This window comes from Pristis pectinata, chromosome 15, assembly GCF_009764475.1.
Source record: "Pristis pectinata isolate sPriPec2 chromosome 15, sPriPec2.1.pri, whole genome shotgun sequence".
In the NCBI taxonomy this organism is placed as follows: Eukaryota; Metazoa; Chordata; class Chondrichthyes; order Rhinopristiformes; family Pristidae; genus Pristis; species Pristis pectinata.
Window position 1 is genome coordinate 2,939,972 of NC_067419.1, and position 20,093 is coordinate 2,960,064.

The following is a 20,093-nucleotide window of genomic DNA, read 5'->3' on the forward strand; positions in this document are numbered from 1 at the left end:
CAAAACAGCATTAAAGATTAGCAAAGCAAGTGCATATGTGAGATAGGTAATGGATACATTAATTGAGATGATACTGTGAGATTGGTAAAGAAGCTTTATTGTGAGATTAGCAGGAGAAGTGTGTCGACACTAAAGTGTCAAAATGAAATTAGTAACGAAAGCATTGAGCAGTAATGAAAACAATATAAGATTAGGGTCACAAAAGGAGAAATATCTGCTGGAAATCTAAAGCAAAAACAGAAAGTGCTGGAGATACTCAGAAGGTGAGGCAAAGTACAAATTCAAACACGTTCCAAATCGCAGAGAATGGGGAAGGGTAGATATTACAGACATTCCCTTTGTTCCCTCCCGTCCTCCCCTTCTCACAACTTAACATGTTGCGTATATTTTTACAACTTTTCCCTGTTCTGTTGAAAGGTCATTTGACCTGAAGTACTTCACCTGAAGTATTCATCCTACAGATGCTGCCTGACGAGCTGATTATCACCAACACACTCTGTTTTTCTGCATGTTCTGTCTGTGCTCAGCACCCTCGAATTTCTTATCTAACAACAACCTCTGAAAACAGTGCGAGTTTCGGCATCCACACCATCCATCTCCACCTCGCTCCACTTTCTTTGGCACCCTGCACTGATGCCCCACTGTCATCGGAACACTTGTCCGACATCCAGGCCTAAATGGACAGAAGTAGCTCCAATTAAATGTCAGGTAAGTCCAAAATCATTGCCTTGCGATCTCTGTCCCCTTTTTCCTCGACAATCATCTGAAACTGAACCAGACCCCCATTCGCAGAGTGGGGGGGGGGGGGGGGGTCATGTTTGACCTGTGGGGCAGTAGGGCACTGTGTACCCATGTCACAATTAAGCACTTTTTCACCTCTGCCCTCTCCTCGGCATCAGTTTGCATCAGTTCATCTCACACAGAAACCCTCATCCGTCCCTCGGTCACCTCTAGTGCAACATTTGAGGCCAGCTTTTCCTTTGTACCCTCTGTGAATGAAGTATTCCACAACTCTCACCAAATCCTATTCACGTGCAACCCTGTTGTCTGATGGACTTTTGGAACCCACTTAAGTATACCTTGATTTTAAAGTTACTTGTGTCACTGCTTCCAACTTCCCATCCAATATCTGGCCTTCACTGGCTTTAATCACTGCACATTGGCAGTTGCACCTTCAAGTAGTTACGGCCCAAAGGTGGAATTTCTTTGCTAAATCTGTTTTGTTTCCTTTTTCAGAATGGTCCTTAAAACCCAACTCCTTTGCCCATGTGTGGCTTGATGTCAATATTTGTTTGGTAACATTTGTGTGGAGTATCTTGGGACGTTTTGCCATGTTGAAGGTGCTACAGTTCTTGCTCTAAAATGGGTGCTGATACTAATACTGAATATGCAACCGTACAGATTGGGAATGAAGCCATTAATGTAAGGTTAACATTAAAAGCATACATTTAAAATTAGCAATGTGAGGTTAGCAATGTAAATCATAATGTAAGATTAGGAATAAAAGTACTAGCGTGAAATTAGGAACGAAAGCATAAATGTGAGAAGCAATCAACATTTATGCCATATGTGCATCAAAAGTGTTGACATTTTCAAAGCTAACTCATGTGAATACAAATTGAGAAAATTAATATTGAAGATATCAAATTGAGATTGGTAATGAAAACATTAATTTATTCTTAAGAAATTCCCCTGCTATTTAAAATAATTGTTTTAATGTGTTCAATCACATGGTGAAGACATGGTGAAATGAGTACCGGCAGTCAACTATTATTCACAGCAACTGTTACGATCAGTAATTCTCTCTCAAAACTTGCAAGGTGCTGCATTCTGAAAACCGGGCCTTCAACTTGGACTAGGGTACTTTATCCTTGGATCCATCTCTAACAGACCATACACGTAACAGCCTATGTACAATGCATCCTTCCTTCCCACTGTGTTCTTTATTCTATTGTGTTTGTTCCTCTATTTCATCTGTAGGTGGAAAGATGTCGTCAGCAAGTCATTCCAATTGGTGTATTGAAATTTCTTGTTCTCAGTTACCCTTCTGCAAGACATCTAAGCAGTAGATCTCTTTGCCTCCAGATTCCCCTAAAATCTTAGACTTAAAATTGGCTTGCCGCTAAATCTCTTGCTTACTACTCTGAATTAGGCATCAAGCAGGTTTTTCTTCCAATTTGAAGTGCTTGCAACATTCTCTTCACCAATATTATGAAACATGTTAAAACAATTATTTTTAAATAGCAGGGAAATTTCATCAGAATAAATTAATGTTTTCATTATTGGAAATTGAATGATTTATCAAAAATGTAAACCCTGGACAGTTTTCCTTTTCTAAGGCATGGTAACGATGGTAATCAAAGCTTGCCTGAGGCCAGCTGAGCAGCTGAACTGCGAGCTGCCTAGCCTATATGGCTCAGTAATTCATTGGAAAAGCTCGCTGTGTCGGCTGGAGAACTGAGTCGATGTTCTCTGGGTGAGCTAAATGTCATTGACCTTGTCATTCTCCCCGACTCGGCACAGGTTTTTTTGTTCGGTGTGCATGGAATAGCAAAGTATTGGCATTGACCTATAAAATGCCAACCTTGTCCTAATTATATTCCGCTGCATAAGATGGGTCCCGACAGATGAAAATGATAAATGCAACTCTGGCTATTTTTAGCAACTGAGCGAGGAACTAATTATTTGGTGCTTAAAATAGACTCTTTGTTTCCCATGTTCTCTGGTCTATATTTTTCTCACACAAGGTCTGAGCCAAGCTGCAGTATAATTCCATAACCTGTCCTGGATTTCAACTTCTGTGAACCCTGGACGTGAGCTACTTGATTGGTGACACACCACCACCGAATCAATTCCTCACCTGTCCGTCTACCACAACACAATTGGACGGTAAATCCTGTGGAGAATTTGTCTACCTTGGGCTATGTGTAGCAGGTCTGAAACCTCCTTGATCACATAAGCCACACCAAAACTCACAAGGGGTTTATCCATGATGTGTTTGGTGCAAACAAGGCACAAGACTAATTTCCAACTATGTGCTTTGATTGGCCATCACACAATGACCTGACCTCTTCCACAGTCAATGGTAAACAATTATTCTTCACTAGAAGCCAACAGTCAGAAATATCACTGCAGCCCATTCTGCAGGTGCATTTGCAGTAGTGGTTTTCCAGAAACATAGATTGGACAGCTCACTGAGCTTATGCAGGAATATAATGAGACAAGTATGCTGTTGGTGTCTGGAAGGATTGGGTCAAATGGTCCTTCACAATCTATCTTGGCCCAGGTTAAAAACTTGGTAAGATTGTCCAAACCCCAAACAGAAAATGGTCTTGCAAACCCAGTGTCAGCATTGCACAGCTGATAGGTAGTGACAAACTGAACATCATTATCTTACGTTATTAACCCAAACATCCAGAAGATAAAAACTCTTCAGTACATTTTATGTTAATGGTACCTTTAAAACGATCACAGCTAGGAGTAGGCGGGTGGGTAGGGCTGGAATTTGTCCAATAAAGGAGAGATTAAACAGATTGGGTTTATACTCTCTTGTGTTTAGAAGAATTAATAGTGACATTTACAAAATTTTTAAGGGCCGTGACAGGGTGGACTCAGGGTTGCTATTTCTCCTGGCTGGGGCGTCTAGAACCAGGGGTCAGAGTCTTAACATAAGGAGCAATTCGGTACAGAGATGAGGGGAAATCTCTTCACCCATGGTGATGTCTGGAATTCTCTATCCAAGTTGCCGAGTATATTCAAGGCAGAAATCAATGGATTTTTAGACCTCCTGTAAGTATATACCAGTTTTCTGCTATATTTGGCATAGCTTGAGGCAACAATATCTTTAGGATTATTATAAGTAAATAAAAGCTTTTGCCCCAATGTTTTGGGTTGGATTTGAACTCTGGTCCAAAAGATAAATGACCAGTGATGAACCTATCAATTTTATGGCCTGTGTAGGAAATAATGCAGTAAAAAGGTGAGGCAAATAGGCCACTTCCTTTATCTGCCTAGTGGTAAAGTTCACTATAGCTCTTATTTAGCCGGCGTACACATGTGTATCAGAGCATCCAACATAACAGCTCTTCCAAATTCATTATGAGGACCAACAATTATATTAGAATGACATATGGGAAGATCAGGAAATTGTTTGGTATGAGATTTATAAACAAAAATGCCAAGGCAGATCACAACTAAGGGAGGCTTGACACATCTACAAAGAGTACAAAGGACATCAGCCAGAGTGATCATGTGTGAAGGAGCAAACATATAATCTAGGCTGACATTTCAGTTGAATTGAGGGAGTACTGCATTGTCAGAGCTGCCATCTTTCTGACAAGATGATAAAGATTCTGTCTGTCTGCTCGGGCAGAGCTTTTTGAAAGAATCCTGGGGAATGGACCCCACGTCCTGGACCAATGCACACCTCTCATCGGCACCAAAGACAGACGGACATTCATTTGTCAGAATGCTACCTTTGCAATCATCCTCCAAACATACTTGGCTGTTGTATCTGTTTTTATAAATGGCTTCATTCGTAAATGGATTCCTTGAACAAGATATACCAACGGGAAAAATGTTATATTTTGCAATCTTTGAAAGATGTGTTATTGAGACAAAAATGAACATCAAATATTAAATTGTGTGGTTGAATTAAACCAGATAATTACGTTAAAAGTGCACCAAGAATGGATGTAAATGAGAATCAAAGAAAAGTTAATTTAGAACAACAGCATTGGGAAGAAACAGTAAATTAAACATTTGGGACAATCTGCGGAGGTCGTAACAGAGGCACAAGCATTTGAGGGTCTTCCAGAATATGGGATGACCTGAGGAATGGGCATTGATTTCTATTGAATGACCTTGTTTTACATTAGGAATATGGATTTGAATCTTCACTGAAATTGTGCCAAGTATTACAGTGAAGCCAACTTACTGTTTGGACAATGTGAAACAAGACTTCATGGGACATCGATATGCAGCTTCAGATCAATGTCCCATAAGCCTTGGGGTTGGCTTCCTTATCCTTGGTATTTGTGACCACTATTGGAGACACCACGAGGTGAGAGCAAATCCTATGTAGTCCATGGCTGTTTCCTGCTTATTCTCCTCCAAAGATTTTGCATGAAAGCACAGTTCGCCCTTTCCCAACAGACTGACATCACCAACTTGTTCTCAATGCCATCCTGAATGCTCCTGTTCCATTTTGAGCAAGGGTGCCCAGGAGCTGATGGGAATGTCACACATTTTCCAGTGAGGCTTGAAGTGCTTCCTGTATCCTGCTGATAACCCCTTTCAAAGCTTGGCAGCAATGCACCTATTTCAAGACCCTGGAGGTCATTTTGTTCTCCTACTGGAGCCAACTGAGTGTAATTTGGGCATCGATGCTGGTCTGCAAGACAATGCTCATATTGATTCACTTATCCTACCAACGGATTGGGACGATTTTGTAGGGAGAGCATTGCTGATATCTCGCCATCGTTCTGATGTTGCTGCTGTGGGTAGTCTGTGGCTCAGAAGCACATCGAAAGGTAGTGTCCTTTTTACCTTCCAAATTGGGTGTCGCTGGACCTCGAAAGATTCCAGAACTAGTGCTCCCTGATTTTTTTGGTGTGCGAGATCACATTTTTTATGATGTTCTGTCAATTATATATGCTACTAATTGTGTAATTAACATAGAACATTACAGCACAGTACAGGCCCTTCAGCCCACAGTGTTGTGCCGACATTTTATCCTGCTCTAAGATCTACTGTATCTAACCCTTCCCTCCCACATAGCCCTCCATTTCTCTATCATTCATGTGTCTATCTAAGAGTCTCTTAAATGTCCCTAATGTATCTGCTCCCATAACCTCTGCCGGCAGTGCGTTTCACTGTGTAAAAAACGTACCCCTGACATCTCCCTTATATTAGTCTGACATTGTTCTAGCCAAGAGCCAGCATACACCATAAACTTTGGATTCTCCATCTAGTACTTGTTCCATGTGCTTAGATAGACCCTACGGCAAGAGGTTCAGTACTATTAGAGCATAATAATCCCTTCTACACAACTGAAACAATTGCAGCCACAAACAATCTGCTGGAAGAACACAGCAGGTCAAGCAGCGTCTGAGGGAGGAAAGGAACTGTCGATGTTTCGGGTCTTAACCCTGCATCAGTACTGCGAGTGGAGAGGTGAGACGGCCAGCGCAAAGAGAAGGGGAGTGGTGAGAGGTAGGTTTAAGTGAGAGTAGAGGATCTTCCTCCAGGCCCTCAAATTAATAGGGAAATCCCAAGTGCTGTAACACTGATGTGGATCCAAGTTCCATTCAATTACCTTTCCTCCAATAATAAGTAGCCCAAACCAGAAGCACATGCTTTCCAATCTTTATATCCTCGGCGCAAGGACGGTTGCTTATCGTAGTGTACAATCAAATGGTCCTTTTGCACAGAGCTTTGAACTGATAAGAAAGCTTCAGTGAAAGGGCAATGGCTAATCATCAATTTTCCTTCTCTGTTACGCCGAGAGTGGTGGCAACACAGAATTTTAAGCTCAAGGAACCCAGTATAGCCATACTGGTTTCAACAAAAAGGCAAGTTTTAAAAGTAAATTATAGGATTTGCTCCTTAAAATACCGACAACTTGTAAAAGCTCTGTCCTAGGTTAAAGTTTGTCTTTCTACAAATCTGGCAATTCTCATCACTACTGATTTCAGCCATCTGGGCCCTTAGACCTGAAACCCCCTTTGAAAATCTCTCTGCTTTTCTCTAGCTTAAGAGTCAGGCAGCGTTGGAACAAGGCCTTTGGCCCACTGCACCCGTTTCTTTGGAGACATCCTGCGCCTTTGACCAACTGGTCCGAATATTACGAACATTTGTCTGGTGACATCCCTTTGAAGCGCCTTGGGACATTGCACAGACATCGCTGTACATAAGTGGCCCAGAGAATGCTGCTCCTGTGTATGCAGCAGATGCACATCGCTGCAAATTTCCTTCCATCCCCACAGGCACCAACTCGCAAGGAGGTACAGCTCCACATATATCTGAGATGCTTCACCAGCTGTATAATGAATGTGCATTACATTATTTTATGATTAATGAGTATAGTAATTGCCAGTGTAAATTTAGACCATTTAGGACAATATAGCTTTGCTCCTTTTTGCCCCTTCCATGTAATTGGAAGAGGAAATGTGAACTGAGTTTATCCCTTGGCCAAGGGCTCCCCAGGCTGCGTTCTGCAGTCACAGAGGCATGAAGTCCACATTCGAGTTCATGAGGAGTTTGCTCAAACCACTTGAGTTGGCATTGCTACCAGTTTGTGCGCTGTACCCATCCTCTCTCTCATACCAGCAGCGGACCCGATCTGTGTCACGTCGCAACTTGGTCTGCTTCTGAGTTTGCATGCAGCGCCACGAGTCACCATACCGCACACGCACGCGTACATGCGCACACGTACCTTTGAACTTGTGCAACACAGCCCAAAGTTCTGCAATGTCTGTGGCGAAGGTGATGTCAGTGTCCAGCACAATAACCCGCTCCAGAGAGGCGGGCAGAGTCTTGGTGAGGACCAGTTTCATCAGCCCGTATATCCCTGAGTAATGCTTGTTTGGAATCCACGAAACCTCTGGCTGAAAGAGAAACTCAGGTCGGTTCAAATTCAGTTTGGTCTTAATCGGAACAACCATAAGTCTCTTGACTCAGGACTTTATGCGTGTGTTGTATGTACGAAACGGCACCATCTGCACTGCCGATCTCAACATATAGGGCTTCTGTCCCCCTGCAATTCTGGATTTATGAGCCCCAGTGCCCAAATCTTTGGGCTTATCAGGCCATTTTCGTGTCTCAGCAAGTGATCTCGTCTTCTACTCATCATGACAAAGGGTTCCATTCAGCCCATCTCGTCCATGCTGGCTCCTGGGGAACAACCCTATCGATCCCATTTCCCTCTCCTTATTCCTCTGTACTCCTACAACTGTCTCACAAATGCCTGCAACTCCCCTTTGATTCCTGATGCTACTCGTCTAAAACAAAGGCATAGTTTACAGCAGCTAATTAACCTAGCCAGCACATCCTAGGGATGTGGAAAGTAACCTGAAGGAAATGCACAGAGGAACGGGCAAACTCCACACAGGCATCGCTGGAGGTGAGGATTGAGGCCTGAGTCGCTGGAGAGAGCAGCATTAAATGCTGTGCCCCTGGGATCGCTCGGCAACATAGTTGTCAAGCACTTTTTTGAGTGGGACGTGCTTGTGCATTGGAGGGTGCTGCACGTGCTCAGTGACATCCGATCAACAGTGCTGAACTGTGGAGGACATCGTGGCACGTTGGCCTTCATTGCGAAGCGGATGGAGTTTAAGAAGAGGGTGTTGTACAGGGTGTTGATGAGCCCTAGCCTGGAATACTGTGCACAGTTTTGGTCCCCTTACTTTAAAAAAAGATATTGTGGCATTGGAGGAAGTCCAAAGGAAATTCTCCGGGCTAATTCCCGGTTGTCCTATCGTGAGAGGCTGGACAGATTGGATCTATATACTTGGAGTTTAGGAAAATGAGGGGTGACCTTATTCACACATTCAAGATCCTAAGGGGACTTGATAGGGTAGGTGTTGAGATCTTCTTACTGGTAGGAGAGTCATGAACACGAGGGCATAGCTCAAAAATAAGGAGCCTGTTATTTAAAATTAAGGCGCGTATAAATGTCTTCACTCAGGGGACAGTAAATCTCTGGAATTCTCTGCCCCTGAGAGTAACGGAGGCCGGATCAATAAATAGACTTAAAACGGAGATAGATAGATAGATATTTGAAAGCTCGAATAATTAAGGGCTATGCGGAACTGGCACAGAAGAGGAGTTGGGGTGAGCGTAGATCAGCCATGATCATATTGAGTGACAGGGCAGGCTTGAGGGACCTGGTGTCAACTCCTGCTCCGATTTTCTTGTCTACTTACTGCACCAACTTCATTTAGAATGACTGGACTGAAATGTAAAAGGAAGAGCAACGCAGTGTGGGATAGATCTTAAAACACTTTGCAGATGAAACCAATGGGAAATTTAGAATAATTTTATTGAAATAACACGACAGTTGGCCTAATCATTGAGTGACACAACATGGAGAATACAAGTCTGCACCAACCATCAACCACCCATTTACACTAATCCTACACGGATCCAATTTTATTCTCCCCACATTCCCATCAATTCCCTTCTAAGTTCTACCACTCACCTACACACTTGGAGCAATTTAGGACAGCCAATTAACCCACTGACCGGCATGTCTTTGGGACGTTGGAGGAAACCCACACAGTCACAGGGGAGGTCGGGCAAACTCCATACAGACAGCGCCGGAGGTCAGGATCGAACCGGGGTCGCTGGAGCTGTGAGGCAGCAGCTCTACCAGCTGCGCCACTGTGCTGCCCCCACTGCGTTACTGTGCCTAATGGAGACACAGAATCCAGACGAGTGTGCCATTAACAGATAGGGTTGGCCAATGGCAGTTTAGAAGAGGCGTGGGAGTCGGAAGGAAAAACCATGGAAGGCAGGAAGGCACACTGCCATTGTTGGTCATTGTGGGTGGAGAAGAGACAGAGGTGCACAAAAGAATTAATAAATTCCAACCTTCAATTCATCAGCATCATAAAAGTTGACTGTCACTGCTGGCACCATCCACGTCTCAAAGAGATAGCCCAGGATCTGCTTGGCAATGGCATCAGTAATGAAATGGAAATGCAAAGGGTTTCGCCTGTGGACACACAACACGGGACTATAAATATATTGTACAGATGGACTTTCCCTAAGCCTGGTAACTCACCACTTCATTGGCCTAAACTTCTCCAAGAAAACTCTGAGGAGTGGGATGATTAGACTGCTCTGATGGAAGGAAGGCTGCAAGTACCAGAGATATTTAAAATGTCCCAAAGCTTTATGGTCAGCAAAATACTATAAGCTGTTGCAAGGCCCCACAAATAGCAAAAGACAATGTCCAGGTTATCAGTTTTTAGTGATGTTGGATGAGGACTGAATATCGACGAGCATTCTCGGCTCAACTCTTTCGCTCTTCAAGGTTCACTATGGAGTTTTTTTATCTCCACTGTTTAACCTCTTATCTCTTCCAGTGGTGTCTTGTATCTGAAATTCAGCCCAAGGCTCTGGATCAAGGCTTAAACCTACAACCTTCTGATTCAGAGATCTAACAATTGCTACTGACTGACACCATTAGCAAAGTCTTGGCTCTGGCTAAGCAGCAGGAGTTCTATCTGCTGTTCTACCACTGAATCCTAGATGGCATCAGCTCTTTGATTGTACAATCAGTGAGGTATAAGTGTTACAGTTACATGGGAGGAATTGGAGAAGTTGATAGTGTCCTCCTGATGGCAGAGATTTGATAAATGATAAAAAAAAATTAGGTAACTAAAGATTTTCCAGCGGCTCTACTTCATCAGGAGTTTGAGGAGATTTGGTACGTCACCAAAGACTCTTGCAAATTTCTATACATGTACAGTGGGGAGCATTCTGACTGGTGGCATCACCACCTGGCGTGGAGGCTCCAATGTGCAGGATTAAAAGAGGCTGCAGAGGGTTGTAGACTCAGCCAGCTCCATCACGGGCACAACCCTCCCCACCATCGAGGACATCTCCATGAGGCAGCGCCTCAAGAAGGCGGCATCCATCATTAAGGACCCTCACCACCCGGGACATGCCCTCTTCACGTTACTACCATCGGGGAGGAGGTACAGGAGCCTGAAGACCCACACTCAACGTTTCAGGAACAGCTTCTTCCCCTCTGCTATCAGATTTCTGAATGGTCCATGAAAACTACCTCATCATTCCTCCTTTGCATTATTCATTTTTGTGACATAGTAATTTTGATGTCTCGCACTGTACTGCTGCCACAAAACAACAAATTTCACAACATATGTCAGTGATAATAAACCTGATTCTGATTTAAGGGTTGATAACTGGCCAGCATAGTTAAATGAAACTGACTGAAAAAGCATTGGTAACATTGGGAAAATTAATGCATTGGGTTTGAGGATCTGGAATGCATTGCCCGATGAGGTGGTGGGATCAGTAGTCGTCTTCATAAAGGAAACAGGTAAGTGAGAAGAAGTATTGCGGGAAGTGGGCTGGGAAGTGGGACTCAAAAGTATGGCCGGGAACACGACAGGCCGAATGGCCTCCTTTTGGGCTGCACCATTCGATGATGTATCTTTTGTCACCAGAAGGGAAGAGGTAGGCTCCTGGGCCTTTCAGTTCTGCTATCTCTGCCACTCTGCTAACAACAGGACACTTGATGGACTTATAATGATATAGGTTAGCCCAAGGTGGCAAAAAGGAGTCAGAACATTTAAGGATGAATTTAAGGACCAATCTGAAGAAAACTATGGGGACATTTTTTGACAGGCAGGGCAAAAGGTGATTATTTCAGATCCTGATAGTTCCCATCATCAGGAATTTGGGCCGTGATACCAAGAACATTCAGTAATGTGGCATGGGTAACTATCATCCGATGTTTAAGTCATTGGGCACCTAGGGAACAGGGTCATAGGTTTTCCTAATTCCAGCCACAACTGGCCAGGAATAGGAGGTACGTACAGTTGAAAGACCAAGCTGGAATCAAGGTAGGTCACAGCAAGCCCGTGCATTTGCCTGATTTATCACTAGGAGGAGTGTGATTGGGCCTGGTGATCTTCTTGTGCCTTCTCATTTCTAGGAGCGGTTTGGTCGGTGGGAAGCCATTCACAGTTGCGAGCCTGCAGGCAACTTCATGAATAAATTCAGCGTTATTCCGTAGATTTACGTGGAGAGGCATGTGAGACAACCTCTCAAGTACCATAGATAAGGGGTTAGTGCAGGAGATTTGGCACTGAGATAAGAGATCAGCCATGGGTGTATTGAAGCAGGCACAGGGGACTGAATGGCTTCTACAATGTGGTTACACTCACAGGGTAACACAGAATTATGCACTTAGAAATCACTTTGCACAGACAGACTGATGTCTAAACATTGATAGCTGTGGTGGGGCAGAAGCTGATTGCACCTTCAGTTCACGCTGGGCGTAGAGTTGAGGTTGCAACAGTCCAGCACACTGTGCAGATTCCTTGAGATCTTGGACCTCCCCTGAAGTGGAAAGGGGGCAAGATATTCTGCAGAAGAGAGTACAACTTGCCCCCTTTCCACTTCAGCGGAGGTCCAAGATCCCATAGCTCTTGACCTGGGCACCCTGGGAAAAAGTTACACAGCGTGAAAGTATACTGAAGGCTAGTTCCAGAGAGAATTTTATAGATGTAAGGTGGAGAGCATTCTGACTAGTTGCATCAGCATCTGGTATGGAGCCTTCAATGCACGGGATCGCAAGAGGCTGCAGAGGGTTGTAGACTCAGCCAGCTCCATCACGGGCACAACCCTCCCCAGCTTTGAGGACATCTTCAAGAGGCGGTGCCTCAAGAAGGCAGCATCCATCACTGAGGACCCTCACCACCCGGGACATGCCCTCTTCTCATCACTACCATCAGGGAGGAGGGGGAGGAGCCTGAAGGCCCACGCTCAACGATTCAGGAACAACTCCTTCCCCTCCGCCATCAGGTTTCTGAACAATCCACGAGCCCACAAATACTACCTCATTATTCCTTTCTTTTTGCACTATTTATTTATTTTTGTAATTTATAGATTTTTATGTCTTTGCACTGTACTGCAGCCACAAAGCAACAAATTCACATCACATGTCAGTGACATAAAAATCTGATTCTAAAATATACCTTCTAGTCGAGTGATTGCCTCTGCACACTGAAGGAACCAGAGTCGGAAAAAAAGCTTAAAAAGGGGGACTGAAAGGACACAGACATGAAACACGAACTGCTTCTCCCTCCACAGATGCTGCCTGGCCTGCTGAGCATCTCCAGCATTTGCTGTTTTGATTTTAGATTCCTAGAATCTGTAGTATTTTGCTTTTTTTAGGTTCGAAAGGGAATATTTTGGGAGCTAGATGGAAACCAGGTTCACTGTTTCATAATGGCAGTCACCTGAGATGAGAAGTACTGAGCCCCACTTCTTGGAGGCTTTCTCAAACTTTATCTGTTCTTTATAAACACTGAATAAAAGATATCTGCTTTTATAACTGTGCCCCCCCCCCCACCCCCAGCCCCCAGCCTCACCCGTACCTAAAAAGCAAGAGATTATAGTCGTGCTGCAGGTAGGTACTGCTGCCTCACAGCTCCTGGGACCAGAGTTCATTCCTGACGTCAGGTGCGATCTGTGTGGAGTTTGCATGTTCTCCCTGAGACCGCCTGGGTTTCCCCTGAGTGCTCTGGTGTCCTCCCACATCCCAAAGCCGTGTGGATTGAGAAGTTAATTGGCATTAGTGTGGGTGGCTGTTGGGAGAATTGGGATGGGGCATGTGGGGGAGAATGGGTCACAAGGGAATAAGTGGGGAAGTAGGATCGCTCTGTGAGCCAGCATAGACACGAAGGGACAAATGGACTCCTTCAACATAGTAAGGAAATATAGATAAATAGTAAAGCAAAGCTACAGAAAAATGAGTAACCACAGTAATCTAAGAACATGTGAGACAGAAGCAAGAGTCAGTCATTCAACTCCCTGTGTCTGCTCTCTATTCAACGAGATCAATGCTGATCACTTACTGCAATGACACTTCCCTGCTCTAGCCCCATATCTGATTCCCTTAAAATTTAACAATCTATTGATGTCTTTCTTGAATGCACTCGGTGACGGAGCCTTCACAACCCTCTTGGGTACAGAATTCCAAAGATTCACCAGCTTCAGGGTGCAGAAATTCCTTTTTATCTCAGTCCTAGCATAGCGGTTAGCGTAACGCTATTACAGCGCCAGTGACCCGGGTTCAATTTCGGCCGCTGTCTGTAAGGAGTTTGTACGTTCTCCCCGAGTGTCTGCGTGGGTTTCCTCCGGGTGCTCCGGTTCCTCCCACATTCCAAAGACGTGCGGGTTAGGAAGTTGTGGGCATGCTATGTTGGCGCCGGAAGTGTGGCGACACTTGCGGGCTGCCCCCCAGAACACTCTACGCAAAAGATGCATTTCACTGTGTGTTTCAACGTACATGTGATGAATAAATAACCCTTTTTCTCGAAACCGTGATGCCTGGATTGAGACGGTCCCAACACCTGCCCTGTCAGAAAACAAGCTGCCAGGGGAACTCAGCGGGTCAGGTGGCATCCGAAACATCGACTGTCCCTCTGCCTCCGCTGGTGCTGCCAAACCCGCTGCGTTCCTCCAGCAGCTTGTTTTTAGCTCTGGACCCCAGCAGCTGGAGACTCTTTTGTGGGCAGGGTCTCTGCTTGAAATGCTAACCATCCCTCTGCCTCCACGGGTGCTGCCTGAGCTGCTGCGTTTCACTAAAAGCACTACAAAAGACAACCAGTTGTCAACACACTACATCTGATACAGAAAAGAAGAAACTAAGCAACGACATACTACGGTAGAGAATGCAAACTAATACTAACGAAACACACACGCGACGCTACACCCGTTAACGCGACACGCGACACTTCAAATAAGAATCGCATCCGTACCGTCCACAACACGCGCGATCCCCTGAGGGGCCCACCGAGCGCGGAACTCGGCTAGGGTGCCCGCGGAAACCGCGTGCTCCCTCTCTAGATGCACCCGCGCGCGCACGTAAGCGCGGAAGACGGGCAGGCAGGCCGACCTGCCGGGACCCTCGGCCGCCCAGCTGCTGCGTTCCTCCAGCAGCTTGCCTTTTACTGCAAATCCCGGCACCTGCTGTCTCCTTCTCCCTGCCCTACCAACCCGTGATCTTGCTTCTGAAAGGGCTCCGGGAAAGCAGTGCGAACCCCGCCTCATGATAGCACCCCTTCCCTTCCCTGCACCACCCTCTTCTTTCAGGCTGCCTCTCCTCCATGTGAATGGGTTTGAGAAGCCCCTCCCCAAGCCTTCCCTCATCTCCTGACGGCCTCTCGCTGCTGTCAGAACGCATCCGCCGTCAGTTGAATGATGCTGCCCTTCGAGCACCGGAGGCTGAAGAAGCTGCCAGCCACTGGAAATTGCCAAGTGCAGCGAACACATAGCGAAGGAGCAGGTCATTCAAGCCCAGAGCACATTCTGCGCCACAGCTTTCCTTGCCTGTATTAGAATGCAGCGGAGGGCTCACATGATTGATTCCTGGGAGATCCGTGTAGAACAGAGATTAGGCTGAGCTTTGATTTTGGACATTTCAGAAGAGTTCGAGGGGCTGGTCTATAGGCTGCAGCCTGTCCCCAGGTTACGACAGGGTTCCTCCCCCGACCCGAGCGAGACGAACGGTGGTGGTGTGCGGGAGAGGGTCGCAGGAACAGCGGCGACAGGAGAACGAGCGGGCGCGGGCAGAGCAGCCTGCTGGCTGGCCTCACCGGCTCGGTGCGCGAGCGAGCGAGCAAGCCCGCTCGGCGCTCCCGGCTCTCCTCGGCTCCGCCCCGGAGCCTGGGAGGGGTCGGGGAGGTGCCCCGTTTCCAACCGGCAGAAGATGCTCGCAGACCCGCGGCAGCCGGCAAACCCGTCCCCATCCATCCTGCCGGTCTCCAAGACACTCGGCCGTGTGCACAGGACGCCCACGAGTCGGACGCCTGTAACAAGGGAAGGACCGGTGACTGTGAGTTGCACCAAGATGGGTAGAGACAGAATCTGGGGGCATGTGAGAGACAATAGGCTGCAGGGAAATGTGGCAGAACAAGATTGACGGGAACGTTTTGAGAGCTGGCATTGACTCGATGGACCAAATAGCCTCACCCTTAGTCACTATGAAATGTTAAAGTACCCTCTGTGGAGTTGGAACTCACAGGATACCTCAGTGGCTCGATGGGGTAGATGTGCTCACTGGCTGGGGTGTCAAGGGCCAAGGGTCACTGCCCCATGATGAAGGATTAGGCATTCAGGACAGAGACGAGAAGAAATTTCTTCACCCAGTGAAATCACCGGGATTCTCTACACAAGGGGCTCAGTTATTGAGTAGATCGATAGATTTTTAGATATTAAGGGAGCCAATGGATATGGGTTCAGTGGAAGGAGGTGGAGCTAGGTTTAGAGGTCAGCCATGATCGTATTGAAGGGCAGAGCAGGCAGGGAGGGGCGCTAATGTACACCTACCTACTGCTTCTCATCCTTGCGCTCCTTGGGTGCACGGCACCAACTGGGCGCTGCTTTGAAGGGGTGGTTCCCTCCAGGGGTAGATCTGCCACAGATGTAGACAGGAGCTTCGATAGCTGGTCAGGAAGGGTGTGGGGTGATGAGGGGAGGATGCAACTCCAGACAACCTCATCATGCCAAGTAGGGAGGAGACACGGTAGTGTAGCTGTTAGCGCAATGCTATTACAGCGCCAGTGACCTGGGTTCAATTCCCGCCGCTGCCTGTAAGGAGTTTGTACGTTCTCCCCGTGACTGCGTGGGTTTCCTCCGGGTGCTCCGGTTTCCTCCCACATTCCAAAGATGTACGGGTTAGGAAGTTGTGGGCATGCTATGTTGGCGCCGGAAGCGGGGCGACACTTGCGGGCTGCCCCCATAACACTCTACGCAAAAGATGCATCTCACTGTGTGTTTCGACGTACATGTGACTAATAAAGATATCTTATTCGAGGGATAGAAACGCTGCAAATCCAGCCACAGTTCCAAGGCTCCATCGCTACACTGAGGGTGACCAAGAGGCCCTCTGTGAGGTCCGTCAGGATCCAATCACCTGACGTTAACCCACACATCAGAATGCTTACACAGATCCCAGTAGCCAGACTGGGGAGAGCCTATGTACTGGCCTGAAGTGGCCAGGGTGAGTTCACATTCTGGTTGAATCAACCTAGAGTAAATAGGTTTATGTTTCAGTTGTACCAGACGTTGATGAGGCCGCATTTGGAATGTCGGGTTCAGTTTTGGTCACCCTGCTGCAGGAAAGATGTCATTAAGCTAGAAAGAGTGCAGAGGAGATGTTGCTGGGACTGAGTTATGGAGGGAGGTTAAGCAGGTTGGGATCTTATTCATTAGAGTGTAGGAAAATGAAGGGTGATCTTATAGAGGTGTATAAAATCATGAGGGGCATAGATAGGGTCAATACTCACAGTCTGTTTCCCCAGGGGTGGGGAATCAAGAACTAGAGGGCATAGGTTTAAGGTCAGAGGGGCGAGATTTAATAGGAACCTGAGGGGCAACTTTTTCACCAGGAAGGTGGTCAGTATGTGGACTGAGTTGCCAGGGGAAGTGGTTGAAGCAGGTACAATAACATCATTTAAAAGGTACTTGGACAAATGGGACCAGGTTAGATTGGAATCTTGGTCGGCATGGACTAGATGGGCTGAAGGGCCTGTTTCCATGCTGTATGACTTTATGACTGAACAGGGATGGACAACAAATGCTAGCCTTACTGATGATGTCCAGATCCCAAAGCATTAAAAAAAAGAGATTGGAAAAATCAGTCACATTTCCACTGCCTCAGATAGTGCTATGGGATACTTCCATGAGGACAGACTGAGGCCTGGTTTAGTATTATCACTGACAGCTCCACTAATGCATTAAGCCTGGACTACAGGCTCAAGTTCCTGGGACTGGAGCTTGAAGTCACCACCTTCCCACTAAAAGGTGGGTGGACAGACAGAACATAGAACACTACAGCACAGTACAGTTTATTCTGCTCTAAGATCTATCTAACCCTTCCCTCCCACATAGCCCCCTATTTCTCTATCATTCATGTGTCTATCTAAGAGTCTCTTAAATGTCCCTAATGTATCTGCCCCCACAACCTCTGCAAGCAGTGTGTTCCATGCACCCACCACGCTCTGTGTAAAAAAACTTACCTCTGACATCCCCCTTATACCTTCCTCCAATCACTTTAAAATTATGTCCCCTCGTGTTAGCCATTGTAGTCCAGGGAAAAAGTCTCTGACTGTCCACTCGATCTATGCCTCTTATCATCTTGTGCACCTCTATCAAGTCACCTCTCATCCTCCTTCTCTCCAATGAGAAAAGCCCGAGCTCACTCAACCTATCCTCATAAGACATGCTCTCCAATCCAGGCAACATCCTGGTAAATCTCCTCTGCACCCTCTCTAAAGCTTCCACATCCTTCCTATAATGAGGCAACCAGAATTGAACACAATTACGAATGAAAACTTGTGTCAGCCCAATCCTGCCATGTCCACTCTCCCCCTTCAGAGGACATGGCAGAGGACCAGTGATAAACCCACCCCCTCCCCCCCAACCGAAGACCAGGGACTTACTGCTGCCCTACAATCAGCCACGGCGGGAGAGGTCAAACGTGCATCCTCCAAACTCCTTGGTTTCACTGGTCAACGAGTCATTTTAGCAACCGGTGAAGCTACGGGGTAGGTTGTCTGATGTGGAAAGGTTGGTCAGATGGGCTTGTATCCACTGGAGCTTAGAAGAGGTGAGACGGGATCGGAGAGGGTGGATGTGGAGGGGGGTGTTTCCTCTTATTGGAGGATCTAGAACTAGGGAGTCATTGTTTAAATGCAATTGGTCACCCATTTAAGAACAGACAAATACAGGTGCAGGTAGGCTACCAAGCCCTTCAATATAGTCATGGGTGATCCACGCTGGCCTCTTCTGTGCCAGTTCCTCATAACCCTTAATTCTTCGATCTTTCAGAATTCTTATCCACCTCCACCTTAAATGTATCTGGCCTCCACCTTAAATGGTGGCCTCCACCACCCTCGGGGGCAGAGAGTTCCAGAGATTCACTAAAATTTCTACACGCCTCAGTTTTAAACAACTGGCCCCTTATGTTGTAGCTACATCCCCTTGTTTGTGACTCTGCCACTGGTGAAAACATCTCAGTATCTACCTGGCCATGCCCCCTTAGGATCTCATATAATGTCGTTCTTCCAAAGTGCAATGTCTTGTCCTTCCTGAGGGGAAAGCCCTACATCCCAGGAATTAGCCTTTAAGGCAGCGATGAGTCAAACATTTTTACTTTGAGGGTTGTGAGAGCCTTTGAATATTTTTCAGGCTGAGGTAGGCAGGTTCTTGATAAGCAAGTGGGTGACAGGTTACCTAGAGTGGGAGTTGCAGTCAGATCAGCCCCAATCTTACTGATGGCAGGGTAGACTCGAGGGGCCGAGTGGCCTACTCCTGCTCATATGTTATAGGGAGGGAAGTATTAGATTGAGAGGAAAACGATGGAGCCATCTGTCATCAGTGGCCTGATGCTCTTTTACAAGAGGTAAGGCAGCAAGGAACTGTGAAAGCATGGGTTGTTAAAGATCCTCTGACAAAAGCAATTCTGTACCACAACGTCCAGCAACCCCAATGCATAATATATTCTGGGCCATTATACCAGACAGGATCTGTAAGCGCTCTCTCAGTGCAAATGGCACTAGCACTTACACGGTTCCACTGTCTGAATATTACAGCCCAACGTGATTTACACATTAAACACTGCGGCACCTCAATAGAATATTACTGAAGCTCTTCAGGCTTGAGTCACAAGCAGCCTGCAATGTACATCTTTCTCTTGATGAAAGCAATGCAGCAGAATCCATGAATTCTGCAGCATAAGAATTGCAACCGGGTCAATGTTTCTGAAGAGGGGTCCTGACCCAAAACGTTGACCGCCTGCTTTTCTCCACGGATGCTGCCTGGCCTGCTGAGTTCCTACAGCATTATAGTGTTTTCCATCTCGATTCCAGCATCTGCAGTCCTAAGAAAAACAACACACGCACTGAAGCCCTTACCTCTGACTTTGCATATAAGCTGGGTGAATATTTTCAGTATAGGGGTGTTGACCTGTGTTTTTTTTTTAGCTTGCTGAAGGTTTAAATGTGTTCAACCTACCAAAGCCTGAGCCAGACAGAGAGGAAGGTCTGAGACACGTCATTAAAGATGCTCACTGATTTTTTTTGCATAAGAAAATGGAATCATAAACTTGAGCTGTCAGCCGTGGGTAACACTCTGAGAGACAAGTGGTTCTGAGTCCATTCCCATCAGAGGGGCTTAAACACACTCCACACCTCCACAGACTGTCAAAGGGGTTGCCTTTTGGATAAAAAGTGAAACCAAGGTCTCAATGCACACAAAGTCTCGAAGTTATCCCCGCTGATTGGTCAATATTTATCCCCCTTGACATCAATGGTCATTGTCCCATTACTACT

General features: G+C 46.2%; 1 protein-coding gene across 4 annotated transcripts in view; it reads right to left on the minus strand.

The window, feature by feature from the left end:
* Positions 1 to 20,093, minus strand: part of large1 (LARGE xylosyl- and glucuronyltransferase 1) — a 348,327-nt gene that overhangs the window by 110,734 nt on the left and 217,500 nt on the right. For all 4 annotated transcript variants that reach the window (XM_052030445.1, XM_052030447.1, XM_052030446.1 and 1 more), the window contains exons 5-6: positions 9,592 to 9,715; positions 7,436 to 7,607 (exon numbers count right to left, since the gene is read on the minus strand). In XM_052030445.1, the coding sequence (XP_051886405.1) occupies positions 7,436 to 7,607; positions 9,592 to 9,715 (296 nt within the window). The remainder of the gene's footprint in view (positions 1 to 7,435; positions 7,608 to 9,591; positions 9,716 to 20,093) is intronic.